At 40.6% G+C, this 25,007-nt stretch overlaps 1 protein-coding gene across 2 annotated transcripts in view; it reads left to right on the top strand.

The window, feature by feature from the left end:
* The window catches only part of LOC121861034 (oxysterol-binding protein-related protein 9-like), a 49,827-nt gene extending 28,153 nt beyond the window's left edge, over positions 1-21,674 (top strand). For both annotated transcript variants that reach the window (XM_042358517.1, XM_042358516.1), the window contains exons 7-16: positions 14,113-14,258; positions 15,455-15,544; positions 16,065-16,201; positions 16,495-16,607; positions 17,916-18,047; positions 18,271-18,567; positions 18,903-18,999; positions 19,470-19,592; positions 20,315-20,436; positions 20,963-21,674. In XM_042358517.1, the coding sequence (XP_042214451.1) occupies positions 14,113-14,258; positions 15,455-15,544; positions 16,065-16,201; positions 16,495-16,607; positions 17,916-18,047; positions 18,271-18,567; positions 18,903-18,999; positions 19,470-19,592; positions 20,315-20,436; positions 20,963-21,143 (1,438 nt within the window). In that variant the 3' untranslated portion in view covers positions 21,144-21,674. The remainder of the gene's footprint in view (positions 1-14,112; positions 14,259-15,454; positions 15,545-16,064; positions 16,202-16,494; positions 16,608-17,915; positions 18,048-18,270; positions 18,568-18,902; positions 19,000-19,469; positions 19,593-20,314; positions 20,437-20,962) is intronic.
* Positions 21,675-25,007: the final 3,333 nt, after the last annotated feature.

Raw genomic sequence — 25,007 nt, 5'->3', positions numbered from 1 at the left:
TCGTATGGATTTTGTAAATGATTGAATGCACCTAGCAAATACTCACGTCACCTGGAGCTAATTGAATATATTGTTTGTTTGTCCAGGAACGTATTTTTGTTTTAGGTATTTATGAAGGAATATATTAATTAGGCTATAAGAGAAAGTTTCCATATTTAGCATCTTATGAATTGAAGAATATTCAGCGTCGTAGAATATTGATACATTAGTGGTATCTTTTAATTGAGTCTTATATTATTTAGGCATTTCTTTTTAGGATTTAAACCATTTTAGTGTGTGTGTGGGGGGGACTGGAGGAGGGAGGTGACGTGTGTGTGGGAGCTGGGGGAAGGAGGGGGTGACGTGTGTGGGTGCTGGGGAGAAGGGGAGGGGGTGACGTGTGCAGGTGCTGGAGGATGAGGGTAGGTGACGTGTGTGGGGAGCTGGGGAGAAGGGAGGGTGACGTGTGTGGGTGCTGGAGGATGAGGTGGGGAGGTGACGTGTGTGGGTGGGGGGGTGGGAGGTGACGTGTGGGTGCTGGAGGATGAGGGTAGGGAGGTGATGCGTGTGGGTGCTGGGGGGAGAAGGGGGGGGGGGGTGACGTGTGTGGGTGCTGGAGGATGGGGGGGAGGGAGTGACGTGTGTGGGTGCTGGGGGGAGGGTGGGGAGGGTGACGTATGTGGGTGCTGGGGGAACCTCTATTACGGTAAACACACCCAATTTCACAACTGCCAGATTTTCCCGGGTGATATGTCCAGCCAGTGAGCGGTGAGCGTGTTGTGGCGACGATGCTGTTAATGCTCTCTGGCTCCCACATTCCTTCCCTTCCGCTATTGAGAAGTCCGGTATGGAGAGGGATTACTGTTTTGAGAAGTCCGGTATTGAGAGGGATTACTATATTGAGAAGTCCGGTATGGAGAGGGATTACTGTATTGAGAAGTCCAGTATGGAGAGGGATTACTGTTTTGAGAAGTCCGGTATGGAGAGGGATTACTGTATTGAGAAGTCCGCTATTAAGAGGGTTTACTGTATGTTAATTTGCACCTACTTGTCTGTCTGGTATATTTTCCTTGGAATTTACATGAGCGAGTTTTGTGGTGGTAGTGGCGAGTGGTGGTAGTTGTGGTAGGGCTGGTAGCTAGAGAATGGGAGGCTGCCAGGGCTGTGGTGGGGAGAGAGAGAGGGGGGGGGGCTTCTCTTACAACTAAGCCACAGACAGACAGACGCCACAGTCACCCAACCCAGAAATCCATCGCTCGGTTCTGTCCTTAACATCTTCACGAAAATGGCTTGACCCCCAACACAATCTAAATTAAATGCCTTCACCCCAGTCTAAATTAAATGGCTTCACCCCAACAGTCTAAAATAAATGCCTTCACCCCAACAGTCTAAAATAAATGCCTTCACCCCAACACAGTCTAAAGTAACAGCCTTCACCCCAACAGTCTAAAATAAATGGCTTCACCCCAACAGTCTAAAATAAATGGCTTCACCCCAACAGTCTAAAATAAAAGCCTTTACCCCAACACAGTCTAAAGTAAATGGCTTCACCTCAACAGAGTAAATTACCCTTCCATTAGATTTTCCTTTTTCCCTTTTGTCCTTTACTTATATTGGAGTTTCCTCGTCCCAATCTAATGAAATTGAAAGGAAAATAACTTGGCCTGGGGACGGAGATCTGGAGGGTTAGGAGTGGGGGGCAGTGGGAGGTGTGGGGGGGGGGGGGAGAGGTCGAGTGAGTGCTAGATAATGAGAAATTTTCTGCTCCGGCGATATTTGTGTGTTGGGGAGAGAAGGGGAGATTATTGTTGGGGAGGAGACGGGGTTGTTGTGTGGGGAGGAAGGAGAAGGGCAGTTGTGATGTGTGTGGGGAGGGTAGGGGAGATGTGTGTGTGTGGGGGGGAAGTTGTGAAGTAAAGGGGTGTGTGTGTGTGAATATATATCAAACACACACACACCTACACACACACACACACACACACACACACACACACACACACACACACTATCCATTAAGTGTCTATCCACAGATTAGCCCCCCTAGTGTCATGGCAGGGCCGCCTCTGAAACCAACCTGTGCAGCTGTCGTCCCATAAATTGCTGGGGGTCGACGGTACAAACAGAGGTGGCCAAGCTGAAATATATGGCCAGGCTAAAATATATGGCCAGCTTGAGATATATGGCCAGCTTGAGATATATGGCCAGCTTGAGATAATATGGCCAGTTGGGATAATATGGCCAGGCTAAGATAATATGGCCAGGATGAAATAATATGGCCCACCCGAGATAATATGGCCAGTCACAAAACTAATGTGGGAGGGGGAAGAGGAATAAGGTGTGTGTGTGTGTGTGTGTGTGTGTGTGTGTGTGTGTGTGGCCAGGTACAACATCGTGACAGGTGTGCCGTAATAATAGGCCCGTACAAACACACACACGTCGTCGTCATCATCATCATCATCATCATCATCATCATCATCATCATCATCATCAGGGCGGCTCAAAACAAACCCATCATACATAAGAAAATAAAATAAAAAGTTATATAGAATTGAAGACTTTACTAAGCACCCCAGATAACCTCCCTCCCACCCAGTCGTTAACTCTGGTCCGCTCCTAACCCAATATCACTATAAATTGGGTAAAAACTGTTAAAAACTCTTTCCATGTTTCAGTAAAAAGATGGTGTGAGGAATTTGTCTCGATAATTTTATTTTATTTTTTATTTTTCGATTTAGTGTTATGTTAGAGTTAGGTCTTGGGTATTCGTTATTGCTTTTATTATTATTATTATTATTATTATTATTATTATTATTATTATTATTATTATTATTATTGTCGCCCCTCATCGTATAGTGTTCTCTCTCTCTCTCTCTCTCTCTCTCTCTCTCTCTCTCTCTCTCTCTCAAACTTGTACAGGTTTACCTTATTAGGCAAGAAAGGTGTATTGTGTAGTGTACTGCGGCACCTGATTGATGTGTGTCTGTAGTGGAGTAGATTGGACGTTGGAGTAGTGGTGGAGTAGGTTGATGGTGGAGTAGAAGAGAGTTACGTGGAGTAAGGGGTAGAGTACACTTATCCACGGTGTCCCTCCTATTGTTCCCGAGAGTCAGCGAGGGACAAGTAGGAGACCAGGTGTGTGTTGTGTAGGAGACCATGTGTGTGTTGGGTAGGAGACCAGGTGTGTGTTGTGTAGGAGACCAGGTGTGTGTTGTGTATGAGACCACGTGTGTGTGTTGTGTAGGAGACCAGGTGTGTGTGTTGTGTAGGAGACCAGGTGTGTGTGTTGTGTAGGAGATGGTGGGGGTGGGGGAGATAGGAGAGAGTGATAAGGAGGGGGAAGATAAGGGAGAGGGAGGAGGGTGCAAGGAGAGGGGATGGTGGAAATGGGAGAGGGAGAGGAGGAGGAGTGGGAGTGTGGGTGAGAGGTAGAGCGGCGTATGAGTGATTGATGGAAGGAGAGAGCGAGAGGTGAGATAGGAGGAGGGGTGGAGACGGGAGAGGAGGTTGGGAATGAAAGGTGAGAGGTGGAAGCTGAGAGAGATGGGGCGGGGGGGTGGTAAAAGACATGATATAACTGGATGCTGGTAGAGGCTAAAATCTTCCGGTGCTGAAAACTTCCGTCACTGAAATTTCCGGCGCCCTGAAACTTTTGTCAATTTTATTAACCCGGGGCCTGAGTTTTTATTTATTTTTCTTTGAATATTGTCCTCTTCCCCCCCCCCTTCCCCCTTTACTCCCTCCTTCCTTAGGTTCCGAAACGTTCCCCAGAATAAAACGTCTTGGGTCCGTAAAACGTCTTGTAGTCCATTAAACGTCTTGGGTCCGTAAAACGTCCTGGAGTCCATTAAACGTCTTGGGTCCGTAAAACGTCTTGGGTCCGTAAAACGTCTTGGGTCCGTAAAACGTCCTGGAGTCCATTAAACGTCTTGGGGTCCGTAACGTCAAGAGGTAGTACTCAGCTGCCTAAATGTCATAGATAGACCTTCAATGACCTCATGACCTACTGACGCAGCCCCTCACTCCTACCTACACCTCACACTCTACCTTCATGGGGGGGAATTAGTGTCAAATATTTTTATGAAGGTAACCAATAGGATTAAGGGATGACCTGAAGATTAGCCCACCTCCACCCAGCAGTTTATTTCACCACCTGATAATTAAATACAATAACTTAACTTGTGATTAGGTTACGTTACGTTAGATTAAGGTTATGCTAGGTTAGGTTAAGCTTATGCTAGATTAGGTTAAGGTTATGCTAGGTTAGGTTAAGCTTATGCTAGGTTACGTTATGCTAGGTAAGTCCGCCAGTTAGGTACGTTCTCATATCATTCGAGAAATAAAAGACACAGGACGAACCTTTCTGAAATGGTGGTCGGAGGACAGTGGTGGGCGAGAGATACTCCCTCAGGCACTACCCCAGCAGGTGTAAACAAAGACGCTGCTCCTGGTCACGTGTTGCGGGAGGAGAGGGTCGGGAGGAAGGAGGGGGGCGGGAGGAAGGAGGGGGTGGGATGGGGAAGTGGCGGGAGGAGGGAGGAGATGGTACAGTTACGGACCAAAATTCTCAGCACTCCTCTGGCAAAATCTTGAACCTTAACCTAACCTAACCTAAGACTACACCAGAGGATATTAGAATAAGTTATATGTTAAATATGGAAAATCTTTGGGTTAAATCAACAGAAGGATGCTAATTTTATCATCTATTTACCATGATTTTTTTATATATATCTTTTTTAGTGTGTTTTTTCCCCGTGGTTATTCTTGCTGTTATTAATCATGACTACCGGCGGACAACAGCTATTAAACAGTCACATAAATATGACCCAAAATAACAGATGCCAGTTGTTGCCAAGACCGTCCAGGGAGTTTCTTACCTTCAAGTGCTGTATTTCCGGGTTCTCATGAGCTCGGTCTGCCTCCCTCTATACACTTGGGAAATCACGGGAGTTTGTGTTATTGTCATGGGCTGGATTAGGTTAGGTTAGGTTAGGTTAGGTTAGGTTACAGTTCTAATAGACGCTACCCAGACATAGCCATTACAGTATATACCCATTAGGATTCGAACCCTCATTATGGTTTGGATGGGTAAGGTGAGGTCAGGTTTATTACCTTCGGAGGGCTGTGACCCCAATCCTGATGGTTATGGTTAGGTTAGGGCCTGTTTATGCTGGGGCCCTACGTGATCAGACAACCGTAGTAGTGTGTGTGTGTGTGTGTGTGTGTGTGTGTGTGTGTGTGTGTTGAGATGACACACAAACACAGTCAGGCAAGATGCAGCAGGAGGAGGAAGGAGTAGAGGAGGTGACCCTGACTAGTGAACGGGGCGGGGCGGTGTCGAGGGAGATAAGAGTGCCGATAAGAAACTGCCTTCATTTCCTTCGTAACTCAGGACCACCTCCGCCCACCACCTCGTTACTCCCTCCGCCCACCTATTTACACCCTCCGCCCACCACCTCGTTACTCCCTCCGCCCACCTCCTCTTTACACCCTCCGCCCACCTCCTCTTTACACCCTCCGCCCACCACCTCCTCACTGGGTTCCCTGATCTCGTGTCTCCCAGAAACTATTATTTTTCCGTTTACATAATGACTTTCCTTGTCTGTGTACTCTAACTCTTCGCCGCTAGTCTCTCTTGTCTGTCTTCCCGCCGCCGTCTGTTGCGGAAAGGAAGAGAACCCCCCTTCCCCCCCTCTCCCTTTTTCAGGGTGGGGGAGAGATCGTGTATGTGTTGGGAGGAAGGGGGTGTGGCTAAGGCGCCGGGCGGTCCCAGTTGGGTTATTCACGCCACCCCCGCCTCTACGTCATAACTGCCAGTGTCACCTGCCCCTTCCTTCATCCCCCCCCTCCCTACTCCTCTCCCCCCTCCCCCTCCTCTCCCCCCCCTCCCCTACTCCCTCTCCCCTACTCCTCTCCCCAACCCCGTCCTCACTCCCCACACACACTGACCACCAACCCACCCATCCCCCCACCCAACCCATCCCCACCAACCAACCAGCTCACTGCCGCCCCTCTTCCACCGTCTTCACTACAATCACCGTTTTAACAGTTTCCTTCTATTTCGTTGGGTGGCCGAGAGGTTATAGCCCCCACTTCCTGTCATAAGGGTTGCTGGTTCGATCCTCCCCCCCCCCCTGAGATACTTGTAATACAGCCAGTTGTAAATAGGTACCTTATTTCACAGTTGGGGAGGTGAAGGTGTTTTGAGTGCAGTGCCGGCCATATTGCCTCCTGGTTTACTGAAGGCTTTATGGGACCCAATTATAGGGCTTAGAGAGAGAGAGAGAGAGAGAGAGAGAGAGAGAGAGAGAGAGAGAGAGAGAGAGAGAGACAGTCGTGGGAAATAAATGGAGCAGGTGTAGAGACTTGGACACAGATGTTCAGCTGTGGCGGGAGAGGGGGATGTGTGGGCAGGTGTAATGATTCTATGAGGCAAATGTTCAGGTGTTGTGGACAGGTTTGGTGGGTGGTTCGAACAGGTGTAGGAAGCAGGTGTGAGGAGACAGGTGTGGAGAGCTTCCGGTTAACAACAAGGTGGTTGACATTGGTGGTGGCTGGGAGTCACTCAATAATTCCCGTGAAGCCAGGTGCTATGTTTAGGTAGTGGATTGGTTATTGATTTGCCGGGAGATAATGTTCTCCTTGGCCTTAACTAACCTAACTTTACCTTACCCTTAACTAACCTAACCTAACCTAACCTAACCTTCCCTTCCCTTCCCTTCCCACTCAGCCAAGCCTCAGTGAAACCAGGTCCTCCCTAGCCTCATCTTCCGACACCCACAACACTCTTGTCTTGAGTACCCTCGTGTAGAAGGCCCAGTGGTAGAGGTGAGGAAGGTCCTTGGCTTACTGGAGACTGGTCATGAGAAGGCCTAAGTGTGTGTGTGTGTGTGTGTGTGTGTGTGTGTGTTTAGGTTGGATGGTAGTGTCCCCTCGCTATACTATTCTGCGCTGACTCCTCCTTGAGAGAGAGGGAGAGGGGGAGCTGAAGAGGCCGGTAGAGTTTCGTGAGTACCTGTCCTGACTGACTCACTCATTCACTGACTGAGAGAGCTCTTTGACTGGCGACCAACTGATTGAATGAATGAACTTTATGATGGCTCCACTCACTCACTGGTCGAGAGAACTTTCTTTATGATTATTATCTAATTGACTGAGAGAACTTTTTGACCACTCATTCACCCAATCACGCACGCTCCCACACATTCACTCATTCACTCACTCATTCACTCACTCACTCACTCACTCACTCACTCACTCACTCATTCACTCATTCATTCACTCACTCACAGACGCGACTGATATTTCACGTATGGAGAGAGACAAAGGGGGTAATTTGGTGTGTGTGTGGGGGGGGATGGGATGAGTGTGTGGGTGGGTAGGGAAGTGGAGGGTAGGGGGAGGAGCTGTCACTGCTGCTCACTGGGACAACCCAGCCTGGATGCTGACGTTGTCTCCTGGAAATTTTTGAAGCGGAGGAAGGGGCCCAGATATTTGGAAGAGGAGGGATGAGATTCGTCTAGGAAGAGAGAGAGAGAGAGAGAGAGAGAGAGAGAGAGACACACATTCGTACATATTACAGTAAACATGTGTGGGTGGGAGGACAGGTGCGTAGGGTGAAAGGTGGGGAGGAGGAGGAGGGGAATATCGGTGGTGGGTTGGGGGAAAATGTTATGAGGAACGGGGTGGGGGGTTGATAGTGGTATATATCGGTGGGGAGGAGAGGTAGATATTAAGGGGTATGATAAGGGGAAGGAGAGGGGAGGACAGGGTATGTATTGGGGGGAGTGGGGGGGGAGAGCGCTATAAGGAGAGGGGAAGGGGAGGGGAGGAGGAGCTAGATTGGTGGCACATTCCTCCACAGCCATCCTCTCCTGCACCTACAGTAGTATCGAATAAGCAGTTATAATTTCCAAACAGGTACTTTGGCGCCTCGCTGTCAACCAGTTTTCGGGAGATGAGTGATACGGGTTATTATTTGGGGATGTATGAAGGATGAGAGATAAGATAGCCGTAGTGGCGACGTGCGGCAGCTTAGGTAGTGGTGGTGGTGGAGTCGTTGACGGTGGTGGTGATGGTGAGAGGGCCTGGGCCGCACTGTTCAGTTTCCACAACGCGTTCAGACCATGATGACGTGTGTCGCTCGTCATCTTGCCTTGCTCCCCCTCCTCCCCCCATAGTTGAAAGTGGGCATTGTGTACCCGTAGACTGTTAACTGTATGTTGTGTGCCTTGGTGGTAACAGCTGCTAGGGTATCAGTGAGAGAGAGGAAGGCAGATTCATTCATTGTATTGGGTGTTGTATCTCCAGGGGGCGGCGGTGTGTGTCAAACGTTAGGTGAAGGTAAATACTGGAGAGTTATGATGTGAACGACGGTGCCTGCTCAGCTGCTCCACCAGGGACAAGTGGCGGCCCATGGGGGGAGTTAATCAGTGTGCTCCATCTCGCCACCTCCACCATGTAAACCACCAGCAGGAGAAGTGGTGGTGAGACAGCCTGGGAGGTTGTAGTACCTTGGTGGTGTGACCCCGAGTGTTACACAGCTCGGTACCTCACACAGGGGGTTAGGAGAACCACTTTCCTCAATGACCGTTCTGGTATGGAGATAAGTGACAGTGACACCGTGAACCCTAACACGTGGCGAGAACACCACCTTGTGACCTTGATGGTGTGGGGTGAGAATGTGTGTCTCACTGTGTCGTCCAGAACTCTGACACGTGTTAATGACCTCTCCAAACGTTATCCTGTTGAGGTCATTCATCTAGACTTCAATATTATCACTTCAGTGGAAATAAACAACTGGTTCCCCCATGGTTCACTTACCTTTGTTACTACCTTCATTGACACTTGCGACGTAGGCATCTCTCCCGGTGCCGTGCGGGAGATGGCTCTAACACTCTCTGTGGTGCTGGGGGAGGAGTCTTGCTGTACGGGGGAGGGGGACTAATGTTTCTGAAGGGGGCTGACCTGTTGTATCCATTATAGGTTTATTTATTCTCGTCGTTTTTTTTGGTCGTTTTATTTCCGGTTTTATTTTAGTTTCCGTCTTTTTAATTTTAGTTTAACCTTTTTCCATTAATTATCTCCTGGCTGTTGCGGTGCTGAGATAGTATTCATAATCATTCATTCATATGTATAATGTCTACATATGTTGTGCATACGTATATATTACCGAGCCCATGCAGCTATTTGTCGCCTCTTCTAGACATTATACCACAGATTGGGTAAACTTAGGCTGGTGGTGGTGGGGGTGTCAGCGGATGTGGATATCCTTCCTGGGGTTCCTCATTACTCAGCGCTCGGGACCCTCCACTCTACTCCACACTACACCACACCATACTACACCACACCACTTTATTTCACACTACAACCACTCCATTCCACACTACACCATTCCACACCACACTACACCATACCACTTCACTAAACACCATTCCACACTTCAACCACTCCATTCCACACCACACTAAACCACACCACACTAAACAACTCCACACCACTCCACACTAACCCACTCCACACCACTCCAAACCACTCCACCCCACACTAAACCACCCCACACACCAATCATACCAAACGCACCACACTTACAAATCACAACATACTTTCACAGATCATAAAACACATCTTATACTTACTAACCATGACAGCCATTAATAATCTCACCCAACTATTTTTGTTTTAGTCATTACACACACACACACACACACACACACACACACACACACACACACACACACACACACACACCCCCACACACACACACACACACACACACACACCCACACACACACACACACACACACACACACACACACACACACACACACACACACACACACATTACTGACTCTTACACCCACTAATTATCAAACTTGTTAATCTTTCTAAACTGTACGTGTGATAGGGAGGTGAATAGGCTGCCAAGTCAATGTGATAATGTTGAAATATTTATTTAGTTCTTCAAGCTGATGGATCATTATATCGTAGGAAGGGAAGAACGTGTGTGTCTGGTGTGTGATTGTTTAGTACCGTGAGAACAATACAGACGGTCATAATATTTAGTGTACTATAAACTAGACACGACGCCTGTTTATAAATCACAACATAGTCTCATGTAGTCAACGTTCTGTAATTAATCGGTAAAACATGCATAGATGGAACCAACCTCGAAGTGTACTGGGTGTCTCATGGTGTCTCTTATTTAACACTTTGTCTGGTGGGTAACGGTATACCTATAGTAACTCATGACGTGGTCGCTGGTTCCTGGTAGAACAGGTGTATGTGTAGGAGGCAGGTGTTCACGGGTCCACATATGACACGGTTTCTGGGCGCCATTATAACATGAATTTTGTTACATCATTCTAGTTGTTTTGTTTTCTCTTATGTTTTGAGTTTCTCGAAATTATTTGTGTTGGTGTATACACATTTGTGGTAAGGGTGGGTGGTGGACGTTTTATGGTACTACTTGTATTAATGTAATATTTAGATGAGAATATAGCCCGTTATTAATGCCATGTATGCTGCTGTGCTCTGTAATTGTGTATGTGTTATGTTACTAATTATGTTCTTCGCTCTTTCACTCCTACACCGATGTAAACATTCCCATCTACACACACACACACACACACACACACACACACACACACACACACACCAAGAAAAGTATACTACCTTGATGAAGCTATGTATAGTACTGTACTGTATAAACAACAGACTATTGGAAAGTAACATTTTATTCCACTATATTAGTCCACTCTACATAAGTCCAACTCCTTGAGCACTTGAAACTCATCTCATTATTTTTACTTCTCTTGTCATGGAGCAAATGATGGCCTTTACCTTTTGTTATCATATAATTAAAGGACTGTCGCTCACCTGAGAAATTCCTGTCAAACTTGTAAAATGTGAAGTTGTTCATTAAAGACTATGGCTGTGTAGTTTGAGTATGGTTATTTTGTGACTATTATTATTATTAGAGGAAAAACCACTTGGTAACATGATCTTATAGAGTGTGATATATCATTCAGTGTCTTTAGACTTCATATCGGCAACAGATTGCAAGTTGCAAGTCTCCTTAACTATGATCCAAATTTGTGACTGGTTGTACCGAATGACCGGGGTGTCTTGTATAATCCAATAGTGAAATTAAGCTTGATTTTATGTGAGTACGTAGTAGGCAGCTACCAAACAGGGAGGTACTACCGCCTGGGAAGATATTGGAAGCATAATGTGTTGTCTAATGGTAGACCCTGCTGCCATATGGCACCACAAAAATTGTGACCAAGTCCCAGGTTGCTGATCTGACTTTCTGCCTCATTTACACACAATTGCAGGGTCTCAATTGTTTCTCTTGCCACTGACAGCAACATACATATATTGTTTCTCTCTCTTGATCTTTTTTATTTTTTATTTCTTTATGGTTCTTTTTTATTATTATAATTTTATTATTATTACTAGTATATCAGTGTTATTATTATTATAATCATTGTTATTTTATTATTTTTATATTTTTTATTATAAATTTTATGTATCTGAATTATTATTATTATTATTATTATTATTATTATTATTATTATTATTACTACAGTATTACATTTTTGCACCCCAGTCCCCGATGTGGGTCAGTGACCTGTGCCCGGGTGGGCTAGTCCCGTAAAAAAAAAAACCATTCCAGACACAGGGTTTGCTTGTAGTGGAAGGACAGTACAGTACAGTAATCCTCTATTAGATTATGCCTCACTAAGAGCCCTGGGGAACAGTGATCTCTGTAACCGATATTAGACAGAGTAACATTGGTGACTTACTAACAGTGACTCGGTGCAGTTCCGGGACTCACCCACAGTATTTCCTCCACAGAACGAAATCGTGGTGAGTGTAGACATCACGGGCAGTAGTCACCAACCTTCAGCAGAACACTAATACGCTCACTAGTTCTTTTATTTTTTACTTTTTTTTTTCATTGACGAGTTCTTGAATAACTACGGCAAGTTGTGTTTGGAATGACACTGTGATTATTGAGTGTGACTACAGCTCAGACATGGTACTGTACCTGTACCAGTATGGCTCATATCAAAAGTTAAAATGATAAACTAAACAAGTGAATTTAGATTTGTGTTTATCACATCATGTGTGTGTAGTAATAACAAATACAGTACAGTGAACCAGCAATAAGTTTAAATAGCAGTGCGATGATCAGTATTCGTGTAAGACAATGTGGTGACCATTGATGGTTGAGGCCAGAGTGTGGTAGGTGACAAACAATGCCCCAGCCAAGGTTAATGGTGATATCCTCGATGGTGACAGTTATGGTCATACGTGGTAAAGTTCCTTGACCAGGCCTGGCGTGTCAAGTGCCAGGCGCTCACAGGCAAGCCAGCTAGTGGCACTGCATTGGCCCTCAACTGTCTGCTGATGCTAGAGACAATCATGTGGTCCTATTTTGGAAGCAAACAGAGGAGGCCCAGTGCCTCCTCTGTTATGGATTATATTCGCCGCCTGAAAGTGTGGTAAGGCCGCTGTGTTTATCTGCATCCTCCCCTCTCCCCATGCACCATCCTTCTCTCCCCAAGCTCTACCTATATCATTCTCCTCTCCTCTTGCCCTTCCTGTACCCTCCTCCTCTTCCTATGCCCTTGCTGTACCATCCTCCTTTCCCCTTTCCCTTTCTACATCATCCTTCCTTCTTCCTCTGCCCTCAAATCATCTTTTCCTTCCTAACTACACTCTGCGCTGCCCTCTCTTCCCCTCACTTCCATCCCGTGTTGACCCTCCCTCCCATACTCCCTCCCTCCAGCACCCTTAATAGTCTGGCCCCACCTTTTAGTCAAGATCTTGACCATGGTTATATAAAGCCTGATTTTCCTGCTTCGTTTGCAGTGATTGTGTCGTGTTTTGGTTATCATTCTTGGATTTTGTGCCATGAACGATAAATTATAACAGATTTTTATAGCCTTCAGTCTTTCCATTTATCATTCACTTAGATTATAACAGATTTTTATAGCCTTCATTCTTCTCCATTTATCATTAACTTAACACAGTCCATTCATGTTTCTCATAGCTTGAATGATTATGTGTTCATGTAATTTTTCAGTTATGCTCTTTGGTTGTGTTTTAGTGTACAATGCCATTAATTAATACAGTATTTATAAAAAGAAATAGTTGACTAGCACCCAGGAGTGTGATCTAGTGAGCCAAGCAAGCCAGAAAGACTTCACTAACTAGCACTTGTAGCCACTAATTTACTGTATGTTACTGATGTCTGTTGCTTGAGTTCTGAGATGATTGACGTGGATGTATTTTGTGGCATGTGCAGAGGGAAGGGAATTAGGAGAAGGGGGAAAAATGCCAATTCTTGTCTGAAGGTGGAGACATATAATAGACATTTTTACCACAGGTTCTAATACCCTTCCCTCGACAGACCTGGACGGTAGACGTGTCACACTGTTGTTGGTTCTCACTTAACACCTACACTTGGGTCTATGCTATAACAAGAGTGCATGTTTCAGTAACAGTAACTTATTTTTTTATTATTAATGTATTTACCTAGTATTTGTTGTTGTGGGATTTTTTTTTATTTGTGGGAAATAATATAAATAATACAGTACAAAAATAAAATAAAATACTGTTCTTTTATTTCTATCAATTATTGTATAAACACTGGCATATTGGTAAAACTGAGATATTAAAATTAATTCTGAAACTTTTATAAACTGATGAGAACAATAAAATCATCTGTTATGTCTTTTAAACTCCACTGGAAAGTCTTTCACACAAGAGATAAGAACTCAGTTGTGAACACAGAAATATAAAGACCCAGCCAGTGGATGTGTGTATCAGATAATGCTCTATTCCCAACATTTCTGTGCCGTTTGCTGTTGTGTTCTACGTACAGTATGCCAAATTCTGTGTCATTGTGTTTGTTTAAGATTACTGAATGACAAATTTACTGATGTGGGTAAGCCTTTTATAGGATGTTGAAGCATAGTAATATACTGTAGTCATAGTGCAAGTGAAATTCAAATCTCTTCTCAGTAAACTATTAGATCTTTGTCAGGAAATGTTAGAAAATCAGGGAAAAATATATAACCTAGGAAAACAATAAAGATAATGTGTAACAATTTATTTTGGTTACAGTGGGCCACGCTTATTCGAAGACGCAGTAGAGAGCATCCCTGGCCGCAGCGGCACCAGTGAGTCGGTGACCAGCCCTAGCAGTGCCTCTAATGACCCTGCATCACAGGTGCCTCTTCTCGACCCCCCAGCCTCTTCTGCTTCAACAGGTCAGTCTGCTGCTCCCTGTAGGGTAACTGGTTAAATGGGTCCCAATTCTAATGAGCCCCAACCTTCCCTAACCTATTTAGATTGGGGACCATTCCTAAGTTCTCTACTACCAGTATATTTTTATTATACCTTTATTTCTGTTTCACTATAAAATTTATGACTTTCTAGTTAATACCACTTAATATATTTAAGTATTGAGATGGCAGCATTTGGTGTGTAACAGCCTCTCCTTTGCCTACTCCATTCATTGCATTTCCTCCCCCATTCTCTTTCTGTCCCTGTTCATCCTGTGATGTATGCTATGTCCCTCATCCCAGTGCACCTCATTTATTGCCTCTTATGCACCCACATTTTCTTTCTGTCTTCTAGCATCCATCTCGTCTCTTCATACCATCTCAGAGAGCTCATTTCATCCATTCTATCACTCTGCATGTCACAGCCTCAGCCCTCTTCATACATTCCAAACACCCTGTAAACTTCACTGTTTCTCATCTTCCAATCTCATACCAGATGCAACCCTCTGGTAACTCAATTCTTTAACTTGTATTTTGCAGTGCAGTACTATATTTTGCTTCATTCCAAGACCATATTTCACTCCCATATGTCAATGTAGAGTAAGACTAACTCAGAAGTTAGTTAGACATTATTTTAAGTTATTACTTTACCTGCTAGTGTGAAGAAAGGCAATAGTACACTCTGTTAAGGACTTATTGCCATAGACTAAGCCAGCACAGTGCCATTAACAAAGGGCAAACAAAACACATGGCAGTAGTTAGAATAGTGTTTCTACTTTGTATGTAATATGTGGAAAAGTGTGGATAAATTGCTTAAAGTGTTTTTTTTTGTAAAGGAAGCTTTATAGATAATGTAGTTGCAGATTCTATGAAATATATATTTGCTAAATTGAAGGTTTTCTACATAAACTTTAAATTTCCTTTATACACAGTATGTCAAAGTCATCACCACCAGTTGCACTGTGTGTTCACTCCCCTCATAAAGCAATGGATCAGTCTCTGAGAGACATGTTGCCACTGGCCATATTCCACTATTCAGCTGTAACTTACACCTGCTTTAGCTATACCTGCCTTCGTATCTCTCCCCACTTCACTCATACTGTATGTACTATACCAGTACAGTATGTTGAATGACCAAGGGGACGTCACACAACCCTGACACAAATTTAATTTTAACCCAGAAACTTCTCCAAGTGATGGCACATCTAGGGTTGTTCCCACACAGTCCCCGTCCACCCCTGCAGTTTCTTCCCCCAACCGTAAGGCATCAGGTAAGGAACCATTTGATAATACAGTACTCATTTCTATTGATTTTAGTGTTATTCATTTGTTTGGTGCTATACATAACAGAGGTATTAATGGATTATAGCTACAATCTTTACTAAAGGTATTTCTGTCAATATTAATGCTCCAAATACTCTCAATGTATGACAATCACTGTACAGTACTGGGTACCGATGATTTAATCCTAAATTTGTATTTGTCTTTATACATGTAAATACCCTGTAATGTTTCCTAATTGGAATCATGTTACGTGTTGAAAAAAATAGGATGGTTCGTAGTATTCAGCTTTTCATAGTACAGTATAATCATCTTGTCTTCTTATTTTTGTTCTTTACTCCCATCTTGAGCTTGGAAGTTTGTCGTGTCCACGTGAAATTCTATTTTGCACTTGAAAACTTATTTTATTTATTTTTTGCTATGTTAACTATCTTTTTTCGAGCAGTGTTATATACTACATGTGAAAGATTATATTTGACCAGATGTAATAAATATTTTACTCCCCTACAGTTGGTGGTGCACTGGAACAAGCTAATCTTACTTCAGAGCCCTCCATGGATTATGACTTGATGTACGAAGATGACGATGATCCAGAGCTTGGGTCTATGGAGGGCCACGGCTCTGTCATACACCATCTATTGTCACAGGTTGGATGTCATCTTCACAGTTGGGTTTTTGTACACCTACAATTTACTTCTCAGTAAGGTTCCTGCCACTTTGACTTCCCTGGCAGACATTACAATTCAAGTTTATTAAATGGTTTTCTTTATATAATAGTTCTATCTTACAATATTCACTTTTTTGATGTTAGATATTAGTAATTCAGATGTGAGTTACAACATTTCTAAGGAGTAATCTAGTTTTTAAATTAGATTATACTAGCACCTCTGAGTGTGTATCAAGCATTTTGTCTGATCAGTTACTATGTCTTTATCATCAGGTCAAAATTGGGATGGACTTGACCAAAGTTGTGCTTCCTACGTTTATCCTTGAGAGACGCTCCCTGTTGGAGATGTATGCGGACTTCTTTGCTCATCCTGATCTTTTTTGCAGGTAAACATTTTATTTTATTTTTTAATGTCATGGTTTTATAATTATTAGTTTAAGGTAGTCATATTTCTTACATGCAGTAGCTTTATGTAAGTACAGTGCAGGTGCAGTAATTCGATTATAGAGGAATTCTGTCAAATTATTATCATTACTGTTATTATTGTTATTATTCTTGTCATTGTCATTATTATTAAGCAATTATTAACTAGCTATATGGCTGAATCTATATATTTCATTCATTTGTTGTTCTGACACTTTCATCAGATTTTAACAAATTGATACCATGACAAGTAGTGTTTGATTTATTTGACCATGTGTCCCTCCATCTGCTGTCTCTCCCACATTAGCACTTATGTTTCTGGGCACAGTAATATCTTCTAACATGCTGTAGTGGGTTGTTACCAGCCAAAATTAGTACAGTACCTTCTCCAGTTATGTCATTATTAGAATAAGGTACCTATTGGTTTTAAGCTCACAAGGTTCAGGGGCAAGGTCATTGGTCATGCTTCTTTATATGTTGCAGCCCAGTAGCTTCACATGCCCTTTAATTATTGCTGAATTCTGTACCAAACTTGCTGTAATAACTACTGAAGAAATACTAGTACAGTATTAAGATTTTAATATGATAGCTGCAGACAAACTCTATTTGGAATAATGTGCAGTATTGTGTCACCTTGTGTTCTTCACTGAGAGAGTAAAGGAACATATTTATCTTAGTGGTTCTCATTTTAAATCTGTACACCAATTGGCCATCTCTCAGAGGTATTAGCACTGATGAAATCAGCATTCCAAGACTATATATACGGTACCCTTGGATTATATGAGGTAGAGGTGAACGATCCATAAATCTTAAACTAGGATTATTTGAGTTAAGGATTGTATCTTTCCTGTAAATCCTATCAGTACTTGGCTAATATACTTCAGTAAACTGTAACGCCTGTATTATTAAACATCTTCCCTTGAAGAGGGTCGTCGTGTTTCAACCCGAGTTTTAAACTAAATGGGTCCTGAGGGCACCACAGCACAGTACTTAACGGGGTGGTGTGGCGGTAAAATTAACTAATTCCAATATTATAAATTAATTTATAATATTGGAATTAGTTAATTTTACCGCCACACCACCCCGTTAAGTACTGTACTGCGGTGTCACCTCAGGACTCTTCAAGGGAAGATGTTGTTTAATAATACGGGTGTATATGTTTAGTGTAATATTAATCATGTCGTGAACAGTCTGTGACTATCATACTGTACCTTTTTTTATGTACAGGTATATACAGTATTGAAATAATTTGATTGTTTCATTTGTTTCAGCATTGCTGACATGCAAACCCCTCAGGACCGTATGGTGCAGGTGGTGAAGTGGTATGTCTCAGCTTTTCATGCTGGACGTAAAAGTGAAGTCGCTAGAAAACCGTACAATCCAATTTTGGGTGAGGTCTTTAGGTAAGGACCTGTGTATTTAACCCCATCTTTATAAAATTAAAAACTATAGTACATGTACACTACCATTCGTGTGTTAGCACAGTACAGTACAGTACTCTAGTTTTGGTTTGTGATGCACTGGATATTAGATTATGAAATTAACAGATTAAGGATCAATAAAATTTATTTTCTCTGATTGTGTTATCACTCAGGAGTTTAATGTTCAAAATTCCTCAAACTTTAGGTGTTATTGGGATGTTCCGGGTACAACCACCACAGGGGTAGATGCCCAAGATGGTCCAATACCCTGGGCCAAAAATAACCAGCTCTGTTTTGTTGCTGAGCAAGTTTCACATCATCCTCCCATATCTGCCTTTTATGCTGAACACAAGGCCAAGAGGATTTCCTTCTGTGGTCACATATGGACAAAGTCAAAGTTCTTGGGTCTGTCTATTTGTGTGAACAACATAGGGCAGGGCTGTGTATCACTGATGGAACATGATGAGGAGTACATCCTTAACTTCCCAAGTGGTTATGGCAGGTATGTATTGCCTCTTAGATTACATAAGTTTTCATACCACACATGTTTGATAATGTCTGGTATAAAAAGTTATATACAGTCATTGTATATACTGTATTTAGTACTTGTTTGTGCACTTATAATACTTTTCAAGGTGATGTCAACGGAGTGACCTCCTGGCTAATAAATCAATTCCTTGTACAGGTACATACAAAGTCATTAATACAATTGTTTCTTCTTAAGATTGACTATTTTGTTTCCTCGGAAATAATATGTATGATATACAGTACTGGATTAATAACATATTTTAATTAATGAAGTGAAAACTTCCCTAACAATGTATTTCTCTCTCCCAGGTCAATCTTAACAGTACCTTGGGTTGAACTAGGTGGTACATGTCAGATTACGTGTAACAAGACGGGCTACAGTGCTAATGTGGAATTCTTAACTAAGGTAGGATTCAGTTTTTCCCCACTCTTACAGGCCTTTTGCCCCCAATGGTGAAGGGTGGCTGGAATCAGTATATACAGGATAGTACATTCATTTAATTTCTAGTTCATTCTCTCTTCCTATTTTAACAACCCCAGATATTATGTTTTATTCCTTAAGATTCATAGGACATGACCATGGACATTATATGCTGATACAGAACTTTCTTCATCACATTAATAGTTGCCAATTAACTTGATTTGAACAGAAAGAGACTTTTTTTCTTATTAATTAAAACTGCTATGAGACTACTGACTTACTGTAAACCCTAACACTGCTGAATTTATAATAATGAAAACTGTTCTCCCTGGATCTAAAAATATTTTAACATGCCTGTTACTCATAATTTATTCATGGCATGGCATGGAGGTAGTGTATATTGAATGCACTAATACTACAGTAGTACTTGTATAATTTTGTCTTATTTTTTCCAGCCATTCTATGGAGGCAAGAAACACAGGATATCAGCGGAGGTGCTCAGTCCAGGGGAGAAGAAGCCAATTGTCACTGTAGAAGGAGAGTGGAATGGAGTAATGACAGCAAAATGCAGGGAAGGTGTAAGTGGTATTTCCCATGGTTCAAATTTTATCTTGTGCTACCTGTAATTTATCATACCTGCATATGCATGTGTAATGAATTATCAATGAAAGTAAATATTCTACTGTACCGCATTTATATATTCTCTGTGTTCTTGGAATCCATGTGATCTTAGAAACCAGGAGAGCAACAGTGTAAATAATTTATGACTGCAGGTGATACGAACCAACCAACCCAAATCCAATTAAATTATAAACTAAGATTGTTCAATAAGGTTAGTTTGGCAAGATATACATTGGTTTGCATATTAAATAGTTATAGTACATGATTTATGCTCTGATCCTTGGTGTAGAAGATTGCACATAGAGTATTTCAAGATAAAGTAAAACATTTAGTAATACATGTTGAACCATACAAAGTCTTTCAGTGGTCTCAGATAGTGGCAATTGATGGATCAGAGTTGCTGCATTTATGTAATCATTCAGTTCACTATAATGGATCTACTTCCTGCTAATGTAGTATGTCGTGTACTAAATCATCTTCCATTGCAATACTACAGACAGATTCTTATTTGTGAGGATTTGATTTATGATAATTGGCAGTTACAAGAAGAAAAAAGTCCCACACTTAATTATTTCACTAATTTATTTCATTATTCTCTAATACTAATGGTATTTTTGCAAATGCAACATTATTTGTATCTTTCAACTACCAGTACTGTATCTGTTATTTTATTCAACAGGAGCCCAAGCCATTTGTTGATACCCAAACTATGGGTACTGTGAAGAAGAATGTCAAGTCTATAGCCCAGCAAGCACCCAATGAATCGAGATTTATGTGGAAGGAAGTTACGGCAGGACTCAAGTAGGTTTCTCATGGATCATTTATCAGTGCATATCTGTAGAGTCAATTTTAATACAATCCTAGAAAATGTTTCAGCACACACAGGTGTCCTAGGAGTTACAAATGTTTAAGTTGTGGAAATTTTCGTTAACGGAACCAAAAAGTATGGAATGAGTTTTGAGATATAGAAGAAAGTACTGTATTACATTAAAAGAAATTCTGTTTTGGTCAAGTTGTGACTTAAAACTAAAACCATCATATGGAAGGTTTCAACTTAAATGTATAAAAGTGTGGTTTTCAGGAGTTAAACATGTGTGAAGGTGTGGAAAGAGAGAGAAGTGGTCATTGATTAATATGAAGAGAGTTTCACATGTGCCACAACTGCCTTTTTTACTCTTGAATGTCTTTTCCTTCTATATTTCAGGTTGGCCAGAACTATGAGCAAAACCAGATCCCTTTTCTTTTTCTGTCATTCATTCACTCTCACTGCAGTACAATAAAAATGATGACAAATACATTTGGTTAATTTTTCCTTGTACATTTACAGATTCAACCAAATCGACCAAGCAACAGCTGCTAAATGTTCCCTCGAACAAAAGCAGCGTGACGAAGCCAAATATCGCAAAGAAAATAATATTGCGTGGGAGACAAAGCTCTTTGATTTGATAGGAGATAATTGGATCTACAAAAAACCACTGTTGAAAAGAATAAGTCAGAGGAATGATTGAAAAGGTTTGCTCCTAATGTGTTGGAAAAATTTTAAGAATCATGTTTCTAACTTTTACTGTCAACAAGTGAAACAATATTGGATGCAGTATCTCATCTAAGCTTCAGTAATGAATTTTATGCAATACTCCCAGATCCACCTAAATGATAATTTTTAAGGAGAAATCACCCAATCCAGTGTTTTATGGTGCGGCTGATTTAATTACAAAGTGTATGTGAAACTTATTGTTATCTATGCAACAAGTGTATAGAAGGTGATAAAATCATTGGATACATATTATGGTGACCAGTGAACATTATATCAGTGGTATGTGCAGTATAGTACTGTAGCTTGAACCAGAATTAGCTTTGTTCATCACATGCTTAAACAAAATAAAGGAAGAAAACTGAGTATTTCTCAAGTGTATGGTTAAGGAGAGGTGACTGAATATCAAGAAGGTACTGGTTTGTGGATCTGAGAAATAATGCTGTTTTATGCACAAATTAATTATTTGTATAAGCAAGAATGTCAGATTGAAAAGATATATATATATATATATATATATATATATATATATATATATATATATATATATATATATATATATATATATATATATATATATATATATATATATATATATATATATATATATATATATATATATATATATATATATATATATAACCACAAGGAAAGAAAACACGAAGTTCCCAAAGCGGTGTAATTCACATCTTCAGGGTGAGTACAGACCTAGTCTGTGCTCACCTGAAATAATTATCAGCACCTACAGTGATTTACTTATATATATATATATATATATATATATATATATATATATATATATATATATATATATATATATATATATATATATATATATATATATATATATATATATATATATATATATATATATATATATATATATATATATATCCCATTAGTGTATAATCATTATTATATATGTGAATTCTGGCACAATTTAATAATGACAGCATTTTTTCTCGTGTTTCTTGTCAACTACCCTGAAGTGAAATAAAGATAACTCGTGTTGTCATTCAGAAACTGGTTAATACAATGTTGACAAGGGTTTTTGATCATTAGAAGAAGCTACAAGTAGGGTCAAGCTGTGTTAAATAAGCAATGTTCAAATTACAGAATGGGTAATGTAATAATAATAATAATAATAAATGGTTTATTAATAGAGTTGCAGCCGGTGGCTGAAAATATACCTGATGATGAGCTCTTTTTATTAACTATTAGTCACTTGAAACTTCCTGTTGGTCCAATTTGTCTGCCTCAGCTAATCATAAGAGTAACTTTCATAGAATGAGAAAATTTGTGATTTTTGCATTATTTTTATTTTGGTGAGAATGATGAGATCCTACAAGGTCTGCAGCATTCTTTTTATTGTGTCATATAGGTACTAAGATATGGTTTATTCAAGTTATATGATGATTACCAAGAAGTCATACACTTTTACTTAGTCATATACTGTATACTATGAATCCCCAATAACATTCATAATCTCCCATAGCTTTTTATTTAAGGAAATAACAAGAGTAAAATGTGATTAATTCTATTCTGTCGGTGTGTCTGATAGATAAGATATGGAAATGAGTACAGTATGGGCCAGGTGGATGTTTTAATGGCTAACATGGTTTCCAGATCACTGTGTTCTTGGCAGCCTATGTACATGAAAGTTTATGTCTGTATCACCAGCTGTAATTTTTGAGTTGTTAAGGTTTTATGATTTAAGGAATAATGGAATCATCTCTGCATGGTGGTGAAACAGGCAAAGTGAAAGACCAGCTCGGGGGAATGAAACACTGTGATGTAAAGACCAATTTCAAATTTAACAAAGTGCAAATGGCAGAATGGTGTCCTGGTCTCCTCATCAGTGAAATAAAACCTAAAGGGATATACTGTACTGAATTAGTAATGAAGATCTAGAAATGATGCAGAATTAAAAGAGTGAAAAAGGTTGAGACAGTGAGGGAAAAATATTTCAAATTATTAAGGTGAAGAGTGGAAGGACCAAGAGCATGATGGAAAGATAATGAGACTGAGTGTAAGTGAGGGGGAAACACTTCAGTAAGAGAGAAAAAGACACTCGAGTCTAAGCGAGAGAGAGAGAAGGACATTCGAGTTACCTGAAGAAGATGCAGTATTCCACTAGATCACTTGGATGAGCTAATAGTTGCTTATGATAGGGATTTCATTTCAGTTCACCTGTTTTCCATCATTTGTCCTGCTATACATATTGTGCTCTATGTTAGTTCACCAATGCAATAGATAGCCATAGCAATAAATATGCAAAATCAGGTATATAGCTTAAATAGTTTGATGTTCCTTTGGTGGTAGTTCAAGCTCAGACAGCCTCGTTTTATTTCTTAAATAATGACACAACTGATGAAAGGAAGAAACCAATTAAGGTTATTTCTGATTACCAATAGGAAGCTTTAAATGCCATATCAGTGATGAAATGATATACGTACTGTATAGTGTTTTAATGGTATTACTGGTTTACTTAGTGATTACATGAAATGTTTGATAGGTTGACAGATTTTATATTTATACTTACCTTTGAACAAGAACTGATCATAAGTTGTGTCATTACTAGCGGGTGGTGCGAGGCAGTGAATCAGGATTGGTATTCATGGATGTAGCTGATGCACTTTGAATATGAATGTGTAATACTGTACATGAGAATACAGTACTACCGTAAATAGTAAGAGGTTGGTGGGAAGATTGGAGAGTTGTTGTTGATGTTCCTGTTTAGTTTAGAACTGTCAGAGGAACTTTTGGAAGAGATTGACCAAGCAAATATGAATTAAAAATATCTGAAAATGGATTAATAGTTTACTGAATGTATAACATTGTGTTTTTGTTGGAGCTTTAACTTAAGGTGATTTTTGTACAAATGTGATGTATTGTTATAAAATATACTATAGAGAAATTAATATGGAAGCCTCCTATGCAAAGTCTGAATCTTTGCTTTATGGGTGAGTTTGTTATTTGAGATAAATTGTTCTATAATTCTTTCTCTTTTAGGTATGATGATTAGATACCTAATTCTTGCATGTACTGTACTTCACATTTTACAAAATTGTCTTGTACTGTACTGTATATCTATTTTGTGTGTCCAGTGAAAGACTCAGGAGTAAATTATGACGAGAAAATATTATATTTAACTCAGTTGATCACAAGTTAATATTTTTATTAATAACTTCCTTCTTGTGATTTGTTGCAGTGTAGATGATTCCTTTATTCTCTGATCATTTCTTGTAATAGTTGCTATTTTATTGCATGTGAGTAGATTAGTGTGAACTAAAGATTTTTATTTTGCAATACAGTACGGTATATTGGAACCTTCAGTGATTTTTTTTTTTTTTTTTAAGTAATAACTATTTTGTGATCATTAAACTTTATTCATCATGGTATAATACTTGCCTTGTTTGGTATTATAATAAATTATTGTGAAATTTGAATTATGTATACTGTACTGTAGTCATTCTGTGAATTAATCTAAATACAGTAATACTGTACACGATTTTAGTCACTAATTTACATGTATAACCTTCCCATTAAAATTGTTCTTGGTGGAGCAGCTTCAACTTAAGTTAAAAGTCCTTGACATTGAACAGGTGCCAGGAAGTAGAAGATATAGACCAACTCACGTCATCCTCTTCTCGCAGACAATTTTTAATTTTAACATCGAGCATCTTGCACAGTTGCTATGCCAAAGACTGTTGGAGATTAAACTTGATCCCTTTGCCAAAAAACAAAATCCTTCAATACAGTAGCTGTTCATAGAGGTAATACAGTACAGACTGTACTATCTGAAATGAGTCAGCACATGCAAAATGCAACAGGATATTAC

Source organism: Homarus americanus, unplaced genomic scaffold, assembly GCF_018991925.1.
Source record: "Homarus americanus isolate GMGI-L3 unplaced genomic scaffold, GMGI_Hamer_2.0 scaffold52806, whole genome shotgun sequence".
Lineage (NCBI taxonomy): Eukaryota > Metazoa > Arthropoda > Malacostraca > Decapoda > Nephropidae > Homarus > Homarus americanus.
Note: the sequence above shows the minus strand (reverse complement) of the source record. Positions and strands in the feature narration are given on the sequence as shown.